The sequence below is a fragment of the Pavona decussata genome, unplaced genomic scaffold, assembly GCF_977016875.1.
Source record: "Pavona decussata unplaced genomic scaffold, jaPavDecu1.1 SCAFFOLD_84, whole genome shotgun sequence".
Taxonomy (NCBI): domain Eukaryota; kingdom Metazoa; phylum Cnidaria; class Anthozoa; order Scleractinia; family Agariciidae; genus Pavona; species Pavona decussata.
The window spans coordinates 3,922,501-3,938,037 of NW_028145502.1; the positions used below are offsets into that span (position 1 = coordinate 3,922,501).

General features: G+C 39.3%; 2 protein-coding genes across 2 annotated transcripts in view; one reads left to right on the forward strand and one right to left on the reverse strand.

Moving 5' to 3' along the window:
* LOC146475540 (holocytochrome c-type synthase-like) overlaps positions 1-6,445 on the forward strand; it is a 7,565-nt gene extending 1,120 nt beyond the window's left edge. Inside the window, exons 2-5 of the mRNA XM_085115929.1 lie at positions 340-605; positions 2,703-2,977; positions 3,849-3,932; positions 4,934-6,445. Of these exons, the coding sequence (XP_084972055.1) occupies positions 342-605; positions 2,703-2,977; positions 3,849-3,932; positions 4,934-5,159 (849 nt within the window). The 5' untranslated portion in view covers positions 340-341 and the 3' untranslated portion in view covers positions 5,160-6,445. The remainder of the gene's footprint in view (positions 1-339; positions 606-2,702; positions 2,978-3,848; positions 3,933-4,933) is intronic.
* A 1,440-nt stretch (positions 6,446-7,885) lies between these two features.
* On the reverse strand, positions 7,886-15,098 carry LOC146475541 (uncharacterized). The gene is made up of 5 exons (XM_085115582.1): positions 14,507-15,098; positions 12,780-13,014; positions 10,793-11,365; positions 10,008-10,323; positions 7,886-8,337 (listed from the first exon to the last, which is right to left on the reverse strand). The coding sequence occupies exons 1-5, from the start codon at positions 14,780-14,782 to the stop codon at positions 8,259-8,261; spliced, it is 1,479 nt and encodes a 492-aa protein (XP_084971708.1). The 5' UTR covers positions 14,783-15,098; the 3' UTR covers positions 7,886-8,258.
* Between the last annotated feature and the right edge of the window lie 439 nt (positions 15,099-15,537).

The window sequence follows — 15,537 nt, forward strand, 5'->3', positions numbered from 1 at the left end:
TTAATAAAACAATTATTCCACTCGCGTTTGTTGGATATGAGATGATTATAGCCAACTTGGCGCGTCGCACCTCGTTGGCTATCTATCATCTCATATCCAACGCGTGCTTGTGGAATGATTGTTAAATATGTATGTTATTGAACTAGCTTGTTCAGTCCATATTGGGAAAATATTGAGAAAGTTTGTGGATGCAAGCAGTCCATCTTAGCGGTCTCTAGGAAAATTCGGACCGCTCAGGGAGCCAGTTAAATTGCTCCTTTTCAGCGCAGACCAGTTCAGCTATATAATAAATAAGGATACTGTAAGTTGTGTTTTCAACCTGTCATTTCTTTTCTCTAGGGATGGGTGGTACCTCGTCAACTCCAGTTTCATCTGATGGTAGCTCAAGTGCAGCTGTCGTCAGTCAAACTCCAACAAGTGGGTGTCCTGTTCAACATACTTTACCCGCACCTTACCGAACATCACAGCCTTCTGTGAGTGAGTGTCCAGCACGTCAAGACAGTCAGGTTAATTTACAAACCAGCCAGTGTCCGGTTAGTGCTGGAGGTGGTTGTGACAGCAGTGCAATGGATAAGGCTGCAGATGTACTGGATCCCAGTAACATGGTAATAAGATTATTGTTGTTTTGTTATGTTTTTAAATTATGTGCAAGATCTCAAAATTATCGTTAAAAAGTTGCCATGTTTCAGCAATGTATATTGTATAGATGGTTTTCATTGCCGCCATGCTGGTGGACAAAACAAAATAAAACTTGCTCACATAGTTTGCATAAAAATAGCAGTAAACTCCCAGAGGAGAAAAATCTTATTGTTCCTGTCCACCAACATGGCCTCCATGACGTGACATTCAAACCATCAATAATACTTTGATGCACTGTATGTTGAAAACCAGCAGATGTATATTCTTTCAGATTTCTATAATCATGTCTGTATAGTATCTTCCCTCTGCTTCTGAACTGCTATATAAACTGCACGCCAATCAATCTTTGTTTGTCAGTTCATATAAGTGCATGTTTCATTACTTTGTATTGCAGCTCAAGCAAGATCCATTCGCACAGTTTTGATTGGCTTAGCAGCCATGGGATATCACCCATATTATCATGTGGATTGCCTGAGTAATAGCAGGCATTTAAAAATACATTAACAATTCATAAGCCCATTGACCTATCAAATGGTCAATAAAACATCACGTGCAGTGGTTTAAAACCTGATAAAACCTCCTCCTTATTAGTATGCGGTGTTTAATGTTTTTCTCGTATGCTAATTTCCAACGTTCACAAAAGCATCACTGTTATGAACTCTCTCGACACACGCTTTTCCAGGAATGTTTTTGAAGCCGTTCAAAAAACTCGCAGCACGTGTTTTATCGGGTCTAAAACCACTCGGCTGCACCTCGTGGTTTTAAATCCCGATAAAACACTGCTGCTCGTGTTTTAAATATTACTTAAATCATCTTCTGGTTGTTCTTAAAAAGTGGTTGGAAATCATCAAAATCTCCAAAATTTCTTTTTGCAGTGTTTCATGTTTTTCTTGTATGCTAGACAACGTTCACAAAAGCATCATTGTTATGAACTCTCTTGACACAGGCTTTTCCAGGAATGTTTTTGAAGCCGTTCAAAAAACTCACAGGACGTGTTTTATCAGGTCTAAAACAACTCGGCTGCGCCTCATGGTTTTAAATCCCGATAAAACACTGCTGCTTGTGTTTTAACATTACTTAAATTATCTTCTGGTTGTTCTTAAACAATGGTTGGAAATCATCAAGATCTCCAAATTATTTTACTCATGCTTGTTGTTGGGATGAATCATGATTATTGCCAACTTGGAGCTACACGCCTCATTGGCTACCTTTCATCTCATCCAACGCACACCATTTCTGTAATAAATAATTGTTAATCTTTTTAATAAGTTAACTTGCAGTTTTATCCCAAACACAAGACAGCAACAAGAATTTAGGCCTCACTGGGGCTCAAACCTATTTGCCATTCCTCAGACGGTTAAGGACAAACCTACTAAAAGAATGTTTAGAAAAGCACTCTATAAATACTACCTTGCTCAATATTGATGATACATTCCTTGCTCATTATTAGTAATACTTTACTCCAATTATCTTCATTTCTCTTTTTTTTTGTTTTCCTTTCGCTATATCTTTCTTATTTTTTCTATTCTTCTTAGTTACTTTTCTTATCAATTTATTTCCTTTAAAGGGGCACAGTATTAATTTCACTAGAGGTGCCCCTCTACTCTCCTCCCCCTATTTGAATTGTATTTTGCATTTTTGAATTGAATTCAAATTGTATTTTTGAGCTGCATATTATTCTATGTTTAATATTATATTAATAATATATTTTGCGCTTATGTAACAGTAAGAGTGGAGAGTATAAATAAAAAATGTCAAAATATGTCAAAAATGTCCTTCAAGCTAATTTAAGAGATTTCCTTCACTTAGTTGCCAGTTACTGTGGGCATTTTCTCCCAAATTATTTTCCTTTGGTGTTGTTGTTGTATTTTTTTTTAATGCAAAATTGGTGCTAGGTACAGTTGATCCTCGAAATTTAAATCAAGCTGTTCAACAGTGATCAGTGATAAAAATTTTTGTTCAGTATCTACTGTGTGAGTAGTGACGGACATTTAGACCTCACGTATCATAAATGTCTGGATCATCAACCCCTGAATTGATTAATTAAAGCTCCTTCTTTGCAGATGCCTCCACCAAACCAAAGACCCTCCCCAGGGCAGCCATTCTCTTTGCCAATCAATCGTCAGGTGTCAAGCATCCCCCGAGGGGGAACGGGTAAGGACGAGAACTGGGTCTACCCCTCCCAGCAGATGTTTTGGAACGCCATGCTGCGCAAGGGCTGGAAATGGCAGGATGACGAGGTTCAACCTAATGATATGGACAATATCATAAAAATTCACAATGCTAACAATGAAGCGGCCTGGCAGGAGATTTTGAAGTGGGAAGCCCTTCATTTCAGGTAGGGAAGATATTTCAAGCTTAACAAACATTCAAAATATGAAATGAAATTTAAAAACCACATCACCATAATGTATGTAGCACAGGTGTGAAACTTCTAAGAGGTTGCCAACAAACTCAGGGGAATATCTCCCAGTCTGTATAATTTGAAGTTTTTATCCCACAGAGTGGACAGAACTTGGCCAAGCAAATGCTATATGTACTTAGTACATTCATACCACTGGCTTGGATGTATTATGAATTGAAGAGAGTTGACTGACAGATAGTTCCCATGATATTTATTTTTTTGGCTCAAGGTATCATCCATAACTCTACCGATGGTCATTTTAGATTTTAGCGCCCTAGATGGTACCAATCCACCAGTGCCCCCCCCCCCCATCCCCCCTAGAAAGTACAGTGATCACCCCCATCTTATAATCTACTTGGGAGCCCCCCTCCTCCCCTCCCCCCACTACCACCTTAGAGAGCACTTCTTTCCTACCTATCTAACCACATCTGTGTCGAGAAATTAGAGAATTAACTCTGCAGTGCAAATTTAAGTATTGGAAGGAAACCTTCATTTCCTGCAGAGCATTGCGCTTGTAAGAAAATGTTGTCCACACAAGGAAAAGAAAAAAATCTTTGACCTTAGTGGGATTTAAACTCAAAAACCCCAGATTTTGATCACTGATTTTTTACTGACACTGACTGAGCTACCAGGCCAGAAGAGAGCAGGTCATGGGTAATTTAGACAGTAATTTATGACAATGAAGATGTGAAGATTTGCATGCACCCATATGTCCTTGTTTTGAGAGGTTTTTCTCTGTGTATCTCAGTTTCTCCCTGCTCAAAATACTGTGCTTTTGTGCGTCTAAGATATTGTTATTTTACAGGGAATGCAGCTCACCCAAGCTACTCAGTTTTCGGGGGAAAGCCAAAGAGTTTTCTCCAAGAGCAAGAATACGAAGTTGGATGGGGTAAGAAAGTACCCATATTCCAAAATATTTTATTGTTTTAAAATTGAAATTGCTCTACATTCTGCCACTACTCTTAAAGACGTTGTTACACTTGGCAATTTGTCTTGCATTTTGTCTCGCAATTTTGTTGTGCCGTTCCGACACAAGTTGCAGTAGTCGTTGCGTGGTTTAACATGCCCTGAAATGAACTTGTCTCTTAATGTTTTTGTTGCGATCACCATTGCATGAAGTAGAACCGACTTCTACTTTGCGCAGCTTTGGCGGCAACAAAAAAATTGTGAGACTTGCTCATTTTCAGGGTTAAGTGCGAGCAGTCTCTCTTTTGCTCGCAAATTCGCGGAGGAGAACGCAAAAAACTGACCGAGTACGACATTTGAGGGGCGAGGTCGCGAGCCGCGACTGCTCGCTCAGTTTTTTGCGTTCTTCCAGCGGATTTTCGAGCAAAACAGAGACTGCTCCCAGTCAAATTTCAGGGCATGTTATACTAGGTAACGATTCGTGCAACTTTCGTCGCAACAAAATTGCGAGGCAGGTTGCAAGAAAAATTGCCTAGTGTAACAGCGCCTTAAGACCGTTTACACGTGCAATTTTCTGCAGTTTTTTTCAGTTTTTTGTTGCACTTTTTCAGTGCAGCTTTTGTCGCGATCAAGTTGCAGTTTCAAATCGCCTGTTTAAACTAGAGACGATTTGAACGCGATTTGTCACCGCGGCGATGTCGTAGGGGTTTTGAACATGTTTTGAACACGATGTAAACTTGCAGGGTTTCTCTAAAAACGTATATTGATATCGCGTATAAATCGCAGCTGGTTTACAAAATAAATAAACCCGTAACAAAGCCTTTTGAACGAAGATAAGCCTAGAACTTCTTTTCGTTCAGTTAGCGTTGTTCATTCGTTGTTGAAACAGTCACATGGTCCATACATACTTTTGTTATCTCTTCCCTAACTGCAATCTTTGTTTCAACACTTTTCTCAGCGCTATTGTAACATTTACTTTTTCAGATACGAGTTACCATTTGACCGTCACGACTGGGTCGTCGACAGGTGTGGCCGACAGGTCCGATACATTATCGATTACTACGATATCGGCGACGAAGAGGCGTACAAGAGAGGCGACTTTGTATTTCTTGATGTCCGACCAGCTATGGATTCATTCCAAGCCGTTTTAGACAGAGCGAGAGTTTGTGTTCTTCGGTGGTCGCTTTATTTCAGCAAAAAAGACGAATAAATAAGATGAAAGAACATAACAGGTTACAGAGTACGGATACAGAAGATTACAGATTACATTGCGAGCTTAAACGGCCTTCGAACAGCAAGACAAGTTGGCACACTGCAAAACTTGAAAGACTTTTGTTGTCGCACTACAAAACCCCGCGAACTTCAATTATTTTTTACCTTCTCTCCGCAAACTTTGTCGCGTGAAAGTTCCTTGAATGATCATTTTTGACTGATTGTCGTAAGCTCTATGCGTTTGCGTTGATTGGCGTTTTTTAGTCCTGTAATTTGTTCAGAAAGGGCGTTTTCCATTCAGAAAAAAAGAAAACAAAATTCTGCGAATGAGATCATATGGAACAGAAATTTGCTGGTCAGAACTTTAAATCAGGTTACCTTCTTTTTCGACCCCACTTTCTCAAGCAAATGAAATTTGCCGGGATTCAGTCATTTTGTTTTTTGGGGTGAGAAACGTTAGACAAAATTTTGCTGCAATTTTCGGTTGAAGGGAAAGCGCCCAAAACTTTGTGCAAGTGCATAAATAACCCAAATCAAACTTCAGAAAGGGCGTTTTCCATTCAGAAAAAAAGAAAACAAAATTCTGCGAATGAGATCATATGGAACAGAAATTTGCTGGTCAGAACTTTAAATAAGGTTACCTTCTTTTTCGACCCCACTTTCTCAAGCAAATGAAATTTGCCAGGATTCAGTCATTTTGTTTATTGGGGCGAGAAACGTTAGACAAAATTTTGCTGCAATTTTCGGTTGAAGGGAAAGCGCCCAAAACTTTGTGCAAGTGCATAAATAAACCAATCAAAAATTTGAAGAATTTGCGCGGGAAAACGTGCGCAGGTCAAGTCCTGATTTTGTTTCTGATTGGTTGATAAAACGGCATGTTTGTTCTAAAAGCACGTGGCACGAAGTTTTTTGTTGTTGTTGTTGTTGTTGTTGTTGTTTTTGTTCACTAATTAGAGAACTTAGCAAGTACAAAAAACAAAGCAAATTCGATAATACTTGTAGTCAATGATGTTTCTTAAAACAACCGTTACTGACAAGTATTTCTTAAACTAGACGGAAAATTGTTTCAGTTGTTGTGCTTGAATTTAGTATAAACAAGGCAGTTTTCATTTATTCGGTGTAAAATTTATATAGCGAGATTCGTCTGATATATTTGTAATATATGTTTTGAAATGAAGCGTGGAAAAAGCCTTACTGGAAATCATTCGGTTTCAAACCTATTGGACTTCAGTGCATGAAGACAAAAACTTGAAGGTTGAATAAACTTTCTGGGGATTGATTCAAGATGTAATTCCTTCTGTATTGTACAAACGTTCACAAGAGATGAAATTCTTGTTTTCGTTTGCCCTACGTTTCTCGTACGCTCTCGTCGAGTTCAGTTCAATCTTCCGGCTCTAATTTTACGAGCTGAAACTCTCGCACACTTGTTAAAACCATATTTCAAGCGCTCTCCTCTTCTCGGATTTTGATAAGATCATCGTTAAGTGTTTTATAAAAGTTGCGCTTGGGTATGACCTCCTAAAAGAACACAATTCCACTTGTGCTGAGTAAACCGTATTCCGTGGCGACATGAACGTAATACTGTTCTATTCATTCCGAAAAACAGGATAGATCCCAAAAGGTTCTATGCTATGCCTCACCTCTTTGGCAGAACCAATTAGTGCGCAGTTGTTTGGCAGTGCAAGGCAAAATCCCTTGGTAGGTCAGAACTTGCTGCATAAAACTGCCGCTGTATGACCTCTAAACTACGGACACGTCGCCAGCTTGGATTTCATTGTCGAAAATACCCTGAGTTCAAGCGGCCATACAAACACTAAGAAACGCAGCTCTGGCGACCAAACTCGTCTGATGAGCGCTCCTGGACCCGACTCAACGACTGAACAATGGAAGACTAGCCTGCGGGCACACGTCTCCTAGTTCCTTTCAGCACAAAAAAAAAAAAAAATGGGGAATGTTTCTTTCGGGGAGGCTCCGCCACGAGGTCCAAACCCTTACAACCCTTTTATAGTATACCTTCCGTTGAAAATGGTACCCCTTTCACACACACACTAGAAACACTTCTTCTCTCTTGGCTTGGTCTGTTCGAGATTTTGCAAGGCTCTTTTTAAATACCTAAATGACAGTTTTCCCTCCCCGTTTATATACTTGAGCTGGTGAAATCCCTACCCTTTTATGTACCTCCATCCTAAAAAAGGTACCCCTTTTGGGTAGAGCCTCCCCATATAGTCCTTCCCCCCCCCCCCCCCTCTCCCCGCTCTGTAGCAATGGGGAACTTTAGCAACCACGACGGCGACGGCAACGAGGACGTCAAAAAGCAACCAAAACAACAACTCTGCACGTGCACTACACCTTTTGGTACATTTCTTTTCCGTCACTGCACGACTAGGACGTGAAATCTCCTGATGGCACGTTTTATGGAGGACGTAAACACATAGAGACAAAATTTTCTTTCTTTTTCTAAACTTGGGTGCGGTCTCCAAAAATTCAACTGCAGGAAATTTCATCTACATTGGACATTCAGAGCGGGTTGGAATGATCGCGACGACGTTACTGAAAAGCGCGAACTCATTTTAATAGTGACGTTTTCGCTGCCGTTGCCGTCGTCATTACTGAAGCTTTCTTATTGGAAAACGAGTACACGAATTGTGTCGCCATAAACGGCTCTTGTTCTCTGAAACATACACGGCGTTTCGGTACCTTTTTGTTAATTTTATTCCATTTTAAATCGTTCTACGAAGCCAAATTAATACAACTCACTCAGGTATAACATGCAATTGGCGACAAGCGTGCAATCCAAGGCACCGTTGGGTCTGGTTTTCCTATTGACAGTTGTAAAAATGAAAGTTTCGTTCAATTGGTCAGAATGGTTGTACGAGTTTTTTCTACCAATAAAAATACTCGGCATTATATTGTGTAAGGCACTCACAATCATGAATTAATAATAAAGAGCTGAAAGAAGAAACATTCTATCTAAGCGGTTGTAGTGCGAATGTCAGTCCTCTTACAGTCTATAAAATGAAACATCTTATTTTTGATAAATGCACGGGTGTTACAACGTATTTTTTCATATTATCACCGGAGATTCTTCTAATTCGTTCTATAGCTCGTCTAGTCCTCTGCCAGTTTTCCTTTTACTGGAAGTTCCTTGTTTGTCCTTGGCTTTTCTCGAAGCTTTCCTGTTGCAAATAAAAAGTAAAGTGTGTTTATGAGGTCATTTACAATCAATCGTACGCAAAAAGCTAGATGGTGGCTCTACATTTTACCACAATACCTTGCCAACCTAACACAGCCAAGAGGCACATGGGAACCATATTTTTTTTTTTGAGAAATTCGTCCCTGTACTAAAAACATTGTTTATTCTAGGTTTGAAGGTTTTAGAACTTTTCTGTGCGTTTTTATGAGCTTTTTAGGGTTTTCGTACGGTAAGAGTTATGCGTAAATGTACCAGTCGTTATCTTTTTCGGTACGGTGGATGGGCTTAAGAGTCTGGATGCTACAAAATGTTAGTTGGACTCCGCGCTTACCAATGCCTCGTTGCCTTCATTTTTCATTGTAGAAACTTGTTAAGGGGGGACTTAGCCTAAATTTGAATGAAATTTGAAGTGGTTTTAAGAAGGGATAGAAGAAAGAAAATGATACCCCAGCAAGAGCACCCCAGGTTGCTAGTGGACTAACTTGGTATCCGTCTATTAATTATTAACCACAAATTCTTATTTTAAAACTTCACTAATTCTTCAATATTTCTTATTTCTCTTAATTTAACCAATCCTTCTAGAAAAACTATCTCCTCCCAAATATACCCAAAAATCACCCCAAAATTCACAAAACACCCGACAACATAGATTTACGGGATGAACATAGAGTTTTTGGATCGCTTGAAACGTGAACGAGATATTTCCATTAAAGCCATGTAAAGTGCGGTAAAATGGCGTTTACGTTAAGTCCCCCCTTAAGAATAAATTATACACGGCGTGGCCGAGTGGTTAGGGCGCCGGAGTTGTAATCCGGGCCCGGTTGTTCGAAAGGCGATTAACGCTAATCCCCGATTAAAAGTTAACTGAGGTTTTCATCTCGCTGCTTAATAATGCTTTTAAAGGCTAATTTTAAGCTAAGGGTAAAGAAAAGTCCAGGTCAAAACTGAGGGACAAAAATCTTTTGGAAGCATCCTTACTGATTAGCAAATAAACTCCAATTTAAGTTCACGTTAACCCAGGATTAGCTTAATCGGGCTTTGAACAACCCGGCCCCGGAAGTCCCAGATCTAGCCGCTTGCTGAAGTCAGGTATGTTAATAGCAATGGGAGTTCTTATATTTTTAAATCTACTTTCTATTAAGGGAGGTATTGGCGCTCATTACAGAGGAGGGATTTTGATAGAAATCACCCGTTCCGAAGTTCATAAAGGGACTGGGTCCTAGTTTACACATTGTTCAAATTGCGTCATTTGAAGAAATGAACCCCATCGCTAGAAAGATCGTATAAACATTAGTAAATTTAGCAAGTGCGGTTATGTTTTATTGCGTAGTAACCAGGCTGTGACCTGTCAAAGGTCGCCCAAATGTCTCTATTTCTGAGATGGCGTCACCCAAATCCATACAAAGTCTCTAATTTTTTTCCCATTTTTGAAACCCTTCCACATGGTTGCAATCTAACGACAGAACCTCAAACTTTATAAACTGACTAATTTAAGTGTGATCTTTCTTGTGATGGACTCCAATTTCTTATTAAATGAAAATTTAAAAACTCGTCACCAGTCTCCATTTGAACTCCGGAACGACGGACAATAGAACCGATGAGAGGAAGGGGTGGGGGTGGGGGGGGGGGGGGGTCTGTTTCTATGGAACTTACTTCTTTTTCTTGTTTTTACTCTCTTCATGCTTTGCATCATCCTTATCCGTTTTGTTTGAAGTTTCTGTTCCCTGACAGTCCACTGACAGCATTTCGTTAAACCGTGAAAAAGGCGATAAATCTTCACGGCCCAGAAATATCTCCGAGATGACCTCACTGACTTCCTCCTTGGTCAGGTCTCCATGAAGCGTTTTAAACAGCCGCTGTTTTGGTTTTGCAAACAGCAGCGCTGGAAGGTTGTCAGGCGAGATGCCGAAGATGTCGCCATATTCAGGATGACAAGAGGCATTGACCCAAAGATAGTGTAACGGTTTGTCTAAAAGAGAATTGAAATAATAAATAGATCGATTGGGAATGACAAAAGATTACGAAGAGTTGCAAATAACGCAATGAAATTGAAGGCGGGAAGAGGATACAAAAACAGTGCCAAACCAGGGCAACCTTGCCCACCCTCCCTTCCACTCCCTAAGGTGGGGTTGGTTGCCTAGTTCCTGTACCGCTTTCTTCCAGGCCCTCACGATCAATTCGTTTCGGTGACGCAAACGAAGCGAACGGCAAGGGATGGGGGTTGCAAGTACAGCTTCCTCTGCGTGTGTACGAGGCAAACTCGGGCAAACTCTCTTCTGACTCTCTTGAATAGAGTTATGAGATGAAAGGTGTCTTAAATACAGTAGCTGGACAAAACCAGAATATTTCTCCTGATTAGCTATCTAGAGGCTAAATCGTAGGAATCATGCAGTTCGTACTTGATGTCTGGATGTTTATCGCAAAACAGCTTTAAATACCTTTAATGCTGGCCATTTTCTGCAGGTCTTTATACAGCCTTAAATCCTTCTTGACAGCCTTCTTGTTTTTAGCATCCACAAAATAGATCAAACACAGTCCTAAGGAGGAATCTGTACACATTCGTTTATGATTCTCGAAGGTAATCTCGACCTCTCGACTGCCTTTCTCTGTTTCGTCATCATTTCCAAACTCAGATAATGTCTCCCCATCTTTTGGTACAATCTCTTTGAGCTCCTCAACGAACAGTTCTCTCAATCCAAGTTTCTCTTTGTATTTTTTCGCATCAGGGTGCTCCGCCCAGTGCTTTTCGTGCACGGAGTAGAAAAATCTCGTCAAGTTTAGGTAGGAGATTCCACCATAAAGCTTCGTATCATAAAACACCGAACTAAATTGTATGATTCCTTTGTCGGCTTTTACGCCTTTTGTCGCAATCATGACTAAGAGCGTTGGTATTTGTTTTACTTGAAAATTGTGCATTATCTCTTGATTTGATTTTCGCACGACGCCAAAGTTGAAATATTTGGAGTATTTTAAGGCGATGGCACGTAAGACAGGTGAGGTAACGCGTTTATCTGAAAGAGAAATAAAATAGATCAGGTTCTAAATTCTCCTTAAGTTCTACATGCATTTTCGTATAGTTATTATCGTGAGAATTTGGTTCCTCTGTCATTTCTTCGTTGAAACAATCACACAGGTAATCCGATTGCCGTTGTCCAATAAAAAAAAATCGCACAAGCGCCGCGCTTCGAAGACAAACTAAATGCAACCTCGTTTACAGGGTTTCTCCTCTTCACGTCCCAGGCTCCCTTGGACGCGAAGAGAAGAGACTCTGGGAATGAGTTTGAATTTAATGTGGTCTTAGTTAACATGAAATTCTGCGATATAGTTCCTAGAGGTCCTATAGGTCCGTTTTTTAAAAGTCCTAAGGAAAGTTCGGGTCTGAGGAGCTAACAACCGAAATATGGAGGAGGATAGAAGTGAATATTTACCAAGCCACCAAGTGAGTGATAACTGAGAACTGCCACTTTACTAATGAGCATTATATTCCGGGGATGGGTGTACTTCCTAAAATGGACTATACAGGTAGCCCACCCCCCCCCCCCCCCCCTTCCCCCGATAGGGGTACCATTTTCTACGGAAGGCATATAAAAGGGTTACCTTTCCTGTTAAAAATATTATAAAAAAGGGTAAGGGTTTGGATCTCGGGTCGGAGCCTCCCCGTATAAAACTTTCTTGAGTCCCCCTCCCCCCCCCCCCCCCCCGCATTATATGCCTCTGGTCTTGTGTATTATGCTGTCAAGGATGGTTCTTACTTTCAAGTCTGTCAATTAAATCCTAAAGTGAAAAATTTTCAAATGAAAACTATTGCACAGTTACTTACAGCGCTAGTTGTTTGTCCGAAATCTACTATTTTTGGCAAGGCGGCTTACATTGAATATACCATACTGCCCATAACGATACCATGAATACATTCTATAATGTAGCCTTTTATGATTATGATCATAAGTTTTCTAGAACTTAGTTTACATTTCTACACGCGCATTGTTTAAGATTTTAGGATTTAAGATTAAGTTTTACATGTATTATACTTTCGTGGTTTTCTTTCTTTCTTTCTTTTCTTTCCTTCTTTCTTTCTTTCTTTCTTTCTTTCTTTCTTTCTTTCTTTCTTTCTTTCTTTCTTTCTTTCTTTCTTTCTTTCTTTCTTTCTTTCTTTCTTTCTTGTCTTTGTAATCTAATATATTTATCGTGCTGGGCCCAGTTGCTCGAAGCATGGTTAGCGCTAACCCGGGTTAAATGCCATGACAACCTATAGGTTTTAATACCTCTTAACCAATGGTTAGCGCTAACCATGCTTCGAGCAACTCAGCCCTGATGTAAAGCTACCTGGTAGAAAAGCTGCAATAAATCGTTATTGTTATTGTTATTATTATTATTATTATTATTATTATTATTATTATTATTATTGTTATTATTAACGATATTTACCTGTTAGTAACATCACTGGCATTTTTAAAGGTTTAGCTGTATATCCTTTGCCCATGTACTGTTTTAGTTCATCCATATTTTTAATCTTCGTTGTTTCATCCGGAAGACTCTCGAGTGCAACTTTCTCAGCTTCTTCGATGGAGCTCACATCCATTTTCTCCGCTGCTTTTATTTTGTAACCACCATACGGAAACACGCGTGCGACGGGATACTTTTTGTCTCCTTGAAGAAATCCCTGGAAATGTTACAATTAATAACTATTAATTCCCCGAACGGGTGTAATTCGAGAGAGATGGATAGTCAACCAAGGCAATACCATTTTTCGCGCGGTCCTTGCTCGGAAACAGCACGGAAACGCTTGCTACGCAGGCTAAAGCGCCTAGCGCTGAGCTGGGTAACATGAATCATCCCATATTCAACAAGCGTGAGTGTCAATCAATCAATCAATCAATAAATCAATCAATCAATCAATCAATCAATCAATCAATCGATCAATTATTTATCCACATAACGTCTTATGAGCTGAAAATTTGTTTAAAATTCGTATGCGCTAGAAATTATAAAAATTAAAGCATACAAAAAAAATTACAAAGACTAGATATATCGGTAAAAACTATTATAAAATACAAGTTATAAACGACCAAGAAATACTGCTAGATCTTGCTGATTTCACTTTAAAAGAACTACCAGAAGATTATTTTTCGGACATGGTATAATGATTGATATCACATGGCTGCTAAGCCAATCAAAACTCCGTTTTTAATAATAAATGTTACATTACAGTGCAGTGATTCTCAGTTCACACCAATGCATTTTCGATCGTTTTTGTTTGAAACAGATTTGTTTAGTCCGGTTAGACTTTCAGTTCTTAGGTATCATACAAGACCGTACAATCATTCAAGTTTAGCTATCTAGATATATTACCTTAAGACTTTAAGGCGAAATTTCTACAGCTATTTCAATTAACGTTGTCAGCTCAAAGTATAAAGCAAGACCTCAAGACAAGACCTCAAGATTCTATGGATTTTTTATGAATAAGGTCATCAAAATCAGCTATCAGTGCCTCGTCTGTCCAGTGAAGATATACGAAGGCGAGCCATTTGGATGAAAGAAATGTTAGGATATCAAATGGATGAGGTGGCAGCCTCTTTGAAGATGTCTTTAAGCTTTGATCTGACGACGTTTATTGAAATAGCTGTACATAGGAAGAGTAGTTTTAGTTCCCCCAATCGCCATCGTAACAGTTATTAAGTTTGCGTGTCTTCTCTTTAGCTCATAATTTGCTCCATGCTGATTGTACTCTTTCAGTTAATATAACAAGACAGGATCTTTTCCCAGCCCAATAAACTATTGTGTTTAAAATAATAGTCAAACTTACGTAAACAAGGAATGAATGGCGGCCTTTGATGAAATGGACCTTTTTGATTGGTTCTCGTTGCGGTGCGAATGTTTTAATATGCCACACTAAGATTGAGAACTCACGGATTGGTTTCATAGCAGAATAAAGTAACTGGCTTATTGGAAAGTATTGGCTAATTTTTAACTCGTTTCTTTTTCAACAATATGATTACAGGCGGCACTCGTGTCGCCGGCTGTAACATGTTTAGTGCATGGTTTTAGACTCGGAAGCGCAAAGTGTGTGGAAGAGTTTAGGATGGACATCTTTCTGGAATTCGAAAGTTTTCCTAGGTAAATCATTTGCTCGTGAAAAACTGAATATCACCCACCTTTTTCTTCAGGAAAGCTCCATCTTTGCTTGGATCAATTATTCCAACTCGAACCAACAGTCCTCGCAGGTTATACTCCAAATCTTTCCAGTCATCAACTGAAATCTTTCCAGCGCCTTTGACCGCTACAATCCACGCGTCTTTTTCTCCGTCGATCACCAGGCTCTGGTAATTTTTAGACGTGATTTCTACGATGCCATATTTCTTTGAGTAGACAAGCTTGGCAACGAGAGACATTGCGACAAGGAACGTGGAAAAACTCGGTAAAAATTTCATCCTTAGCAAATTTCTTAAACAACAGGTGCAACGAAGACTCAAATTATTCTTCCGATTACAATCCCGACACTGATTAACTCCAATTAGACAACTCAGTTACAGCTTTTTTAGACTCTATCTAAACTATAACCAATTGAAGTAACGAAAAGATAATCAGCCCAGTTAAGGTTTAGCTAGCTACAATTACATCTGAAGGTTTCAAAAGCGACCGGAAAATGGAGATGTCCCTCACAAAGAAAATCTTAAAGGATAATTATTTGATACAAATGTTTGTTTTCGTATTACGTGGCATTAGTGTAAGTCTAAAACCGTTTATCAGCTGGGTAAACAGTTTATGAATTAATATATTATAATTAGTGAGGCTTCAGCGAGGCGGCTAAACTCGTTTTCAGTCTTGGTTTTGTGGATGAAATGTGTACTCAAATAGGTTATTAAAATGAAAGCCACTAAGAAATTCATTACCTTGGTACTGTTTAATTTTTTCGGTAGTTTAAAACCTTGAATGTTAGTTGAAAAATTCGTCATTCTTAAATTCGAGCAGTCTTCAAACGGAGCGAATGAATTCAGTAGTACCTGAAGAACTGACGGATGAATATGTCGATTATAAAGAATACATGTTAGATAAAATGAATTTCGAAAGAAACGTAAAGCAACTAGTGCCGTTTTTTCTGTGCGTTGCCAGGGAATCATTCATTTTCATCCAACTTTTTACTTTTTTTCACTCCCATTTTAATTTCGCACCCAGTTCCTCACGG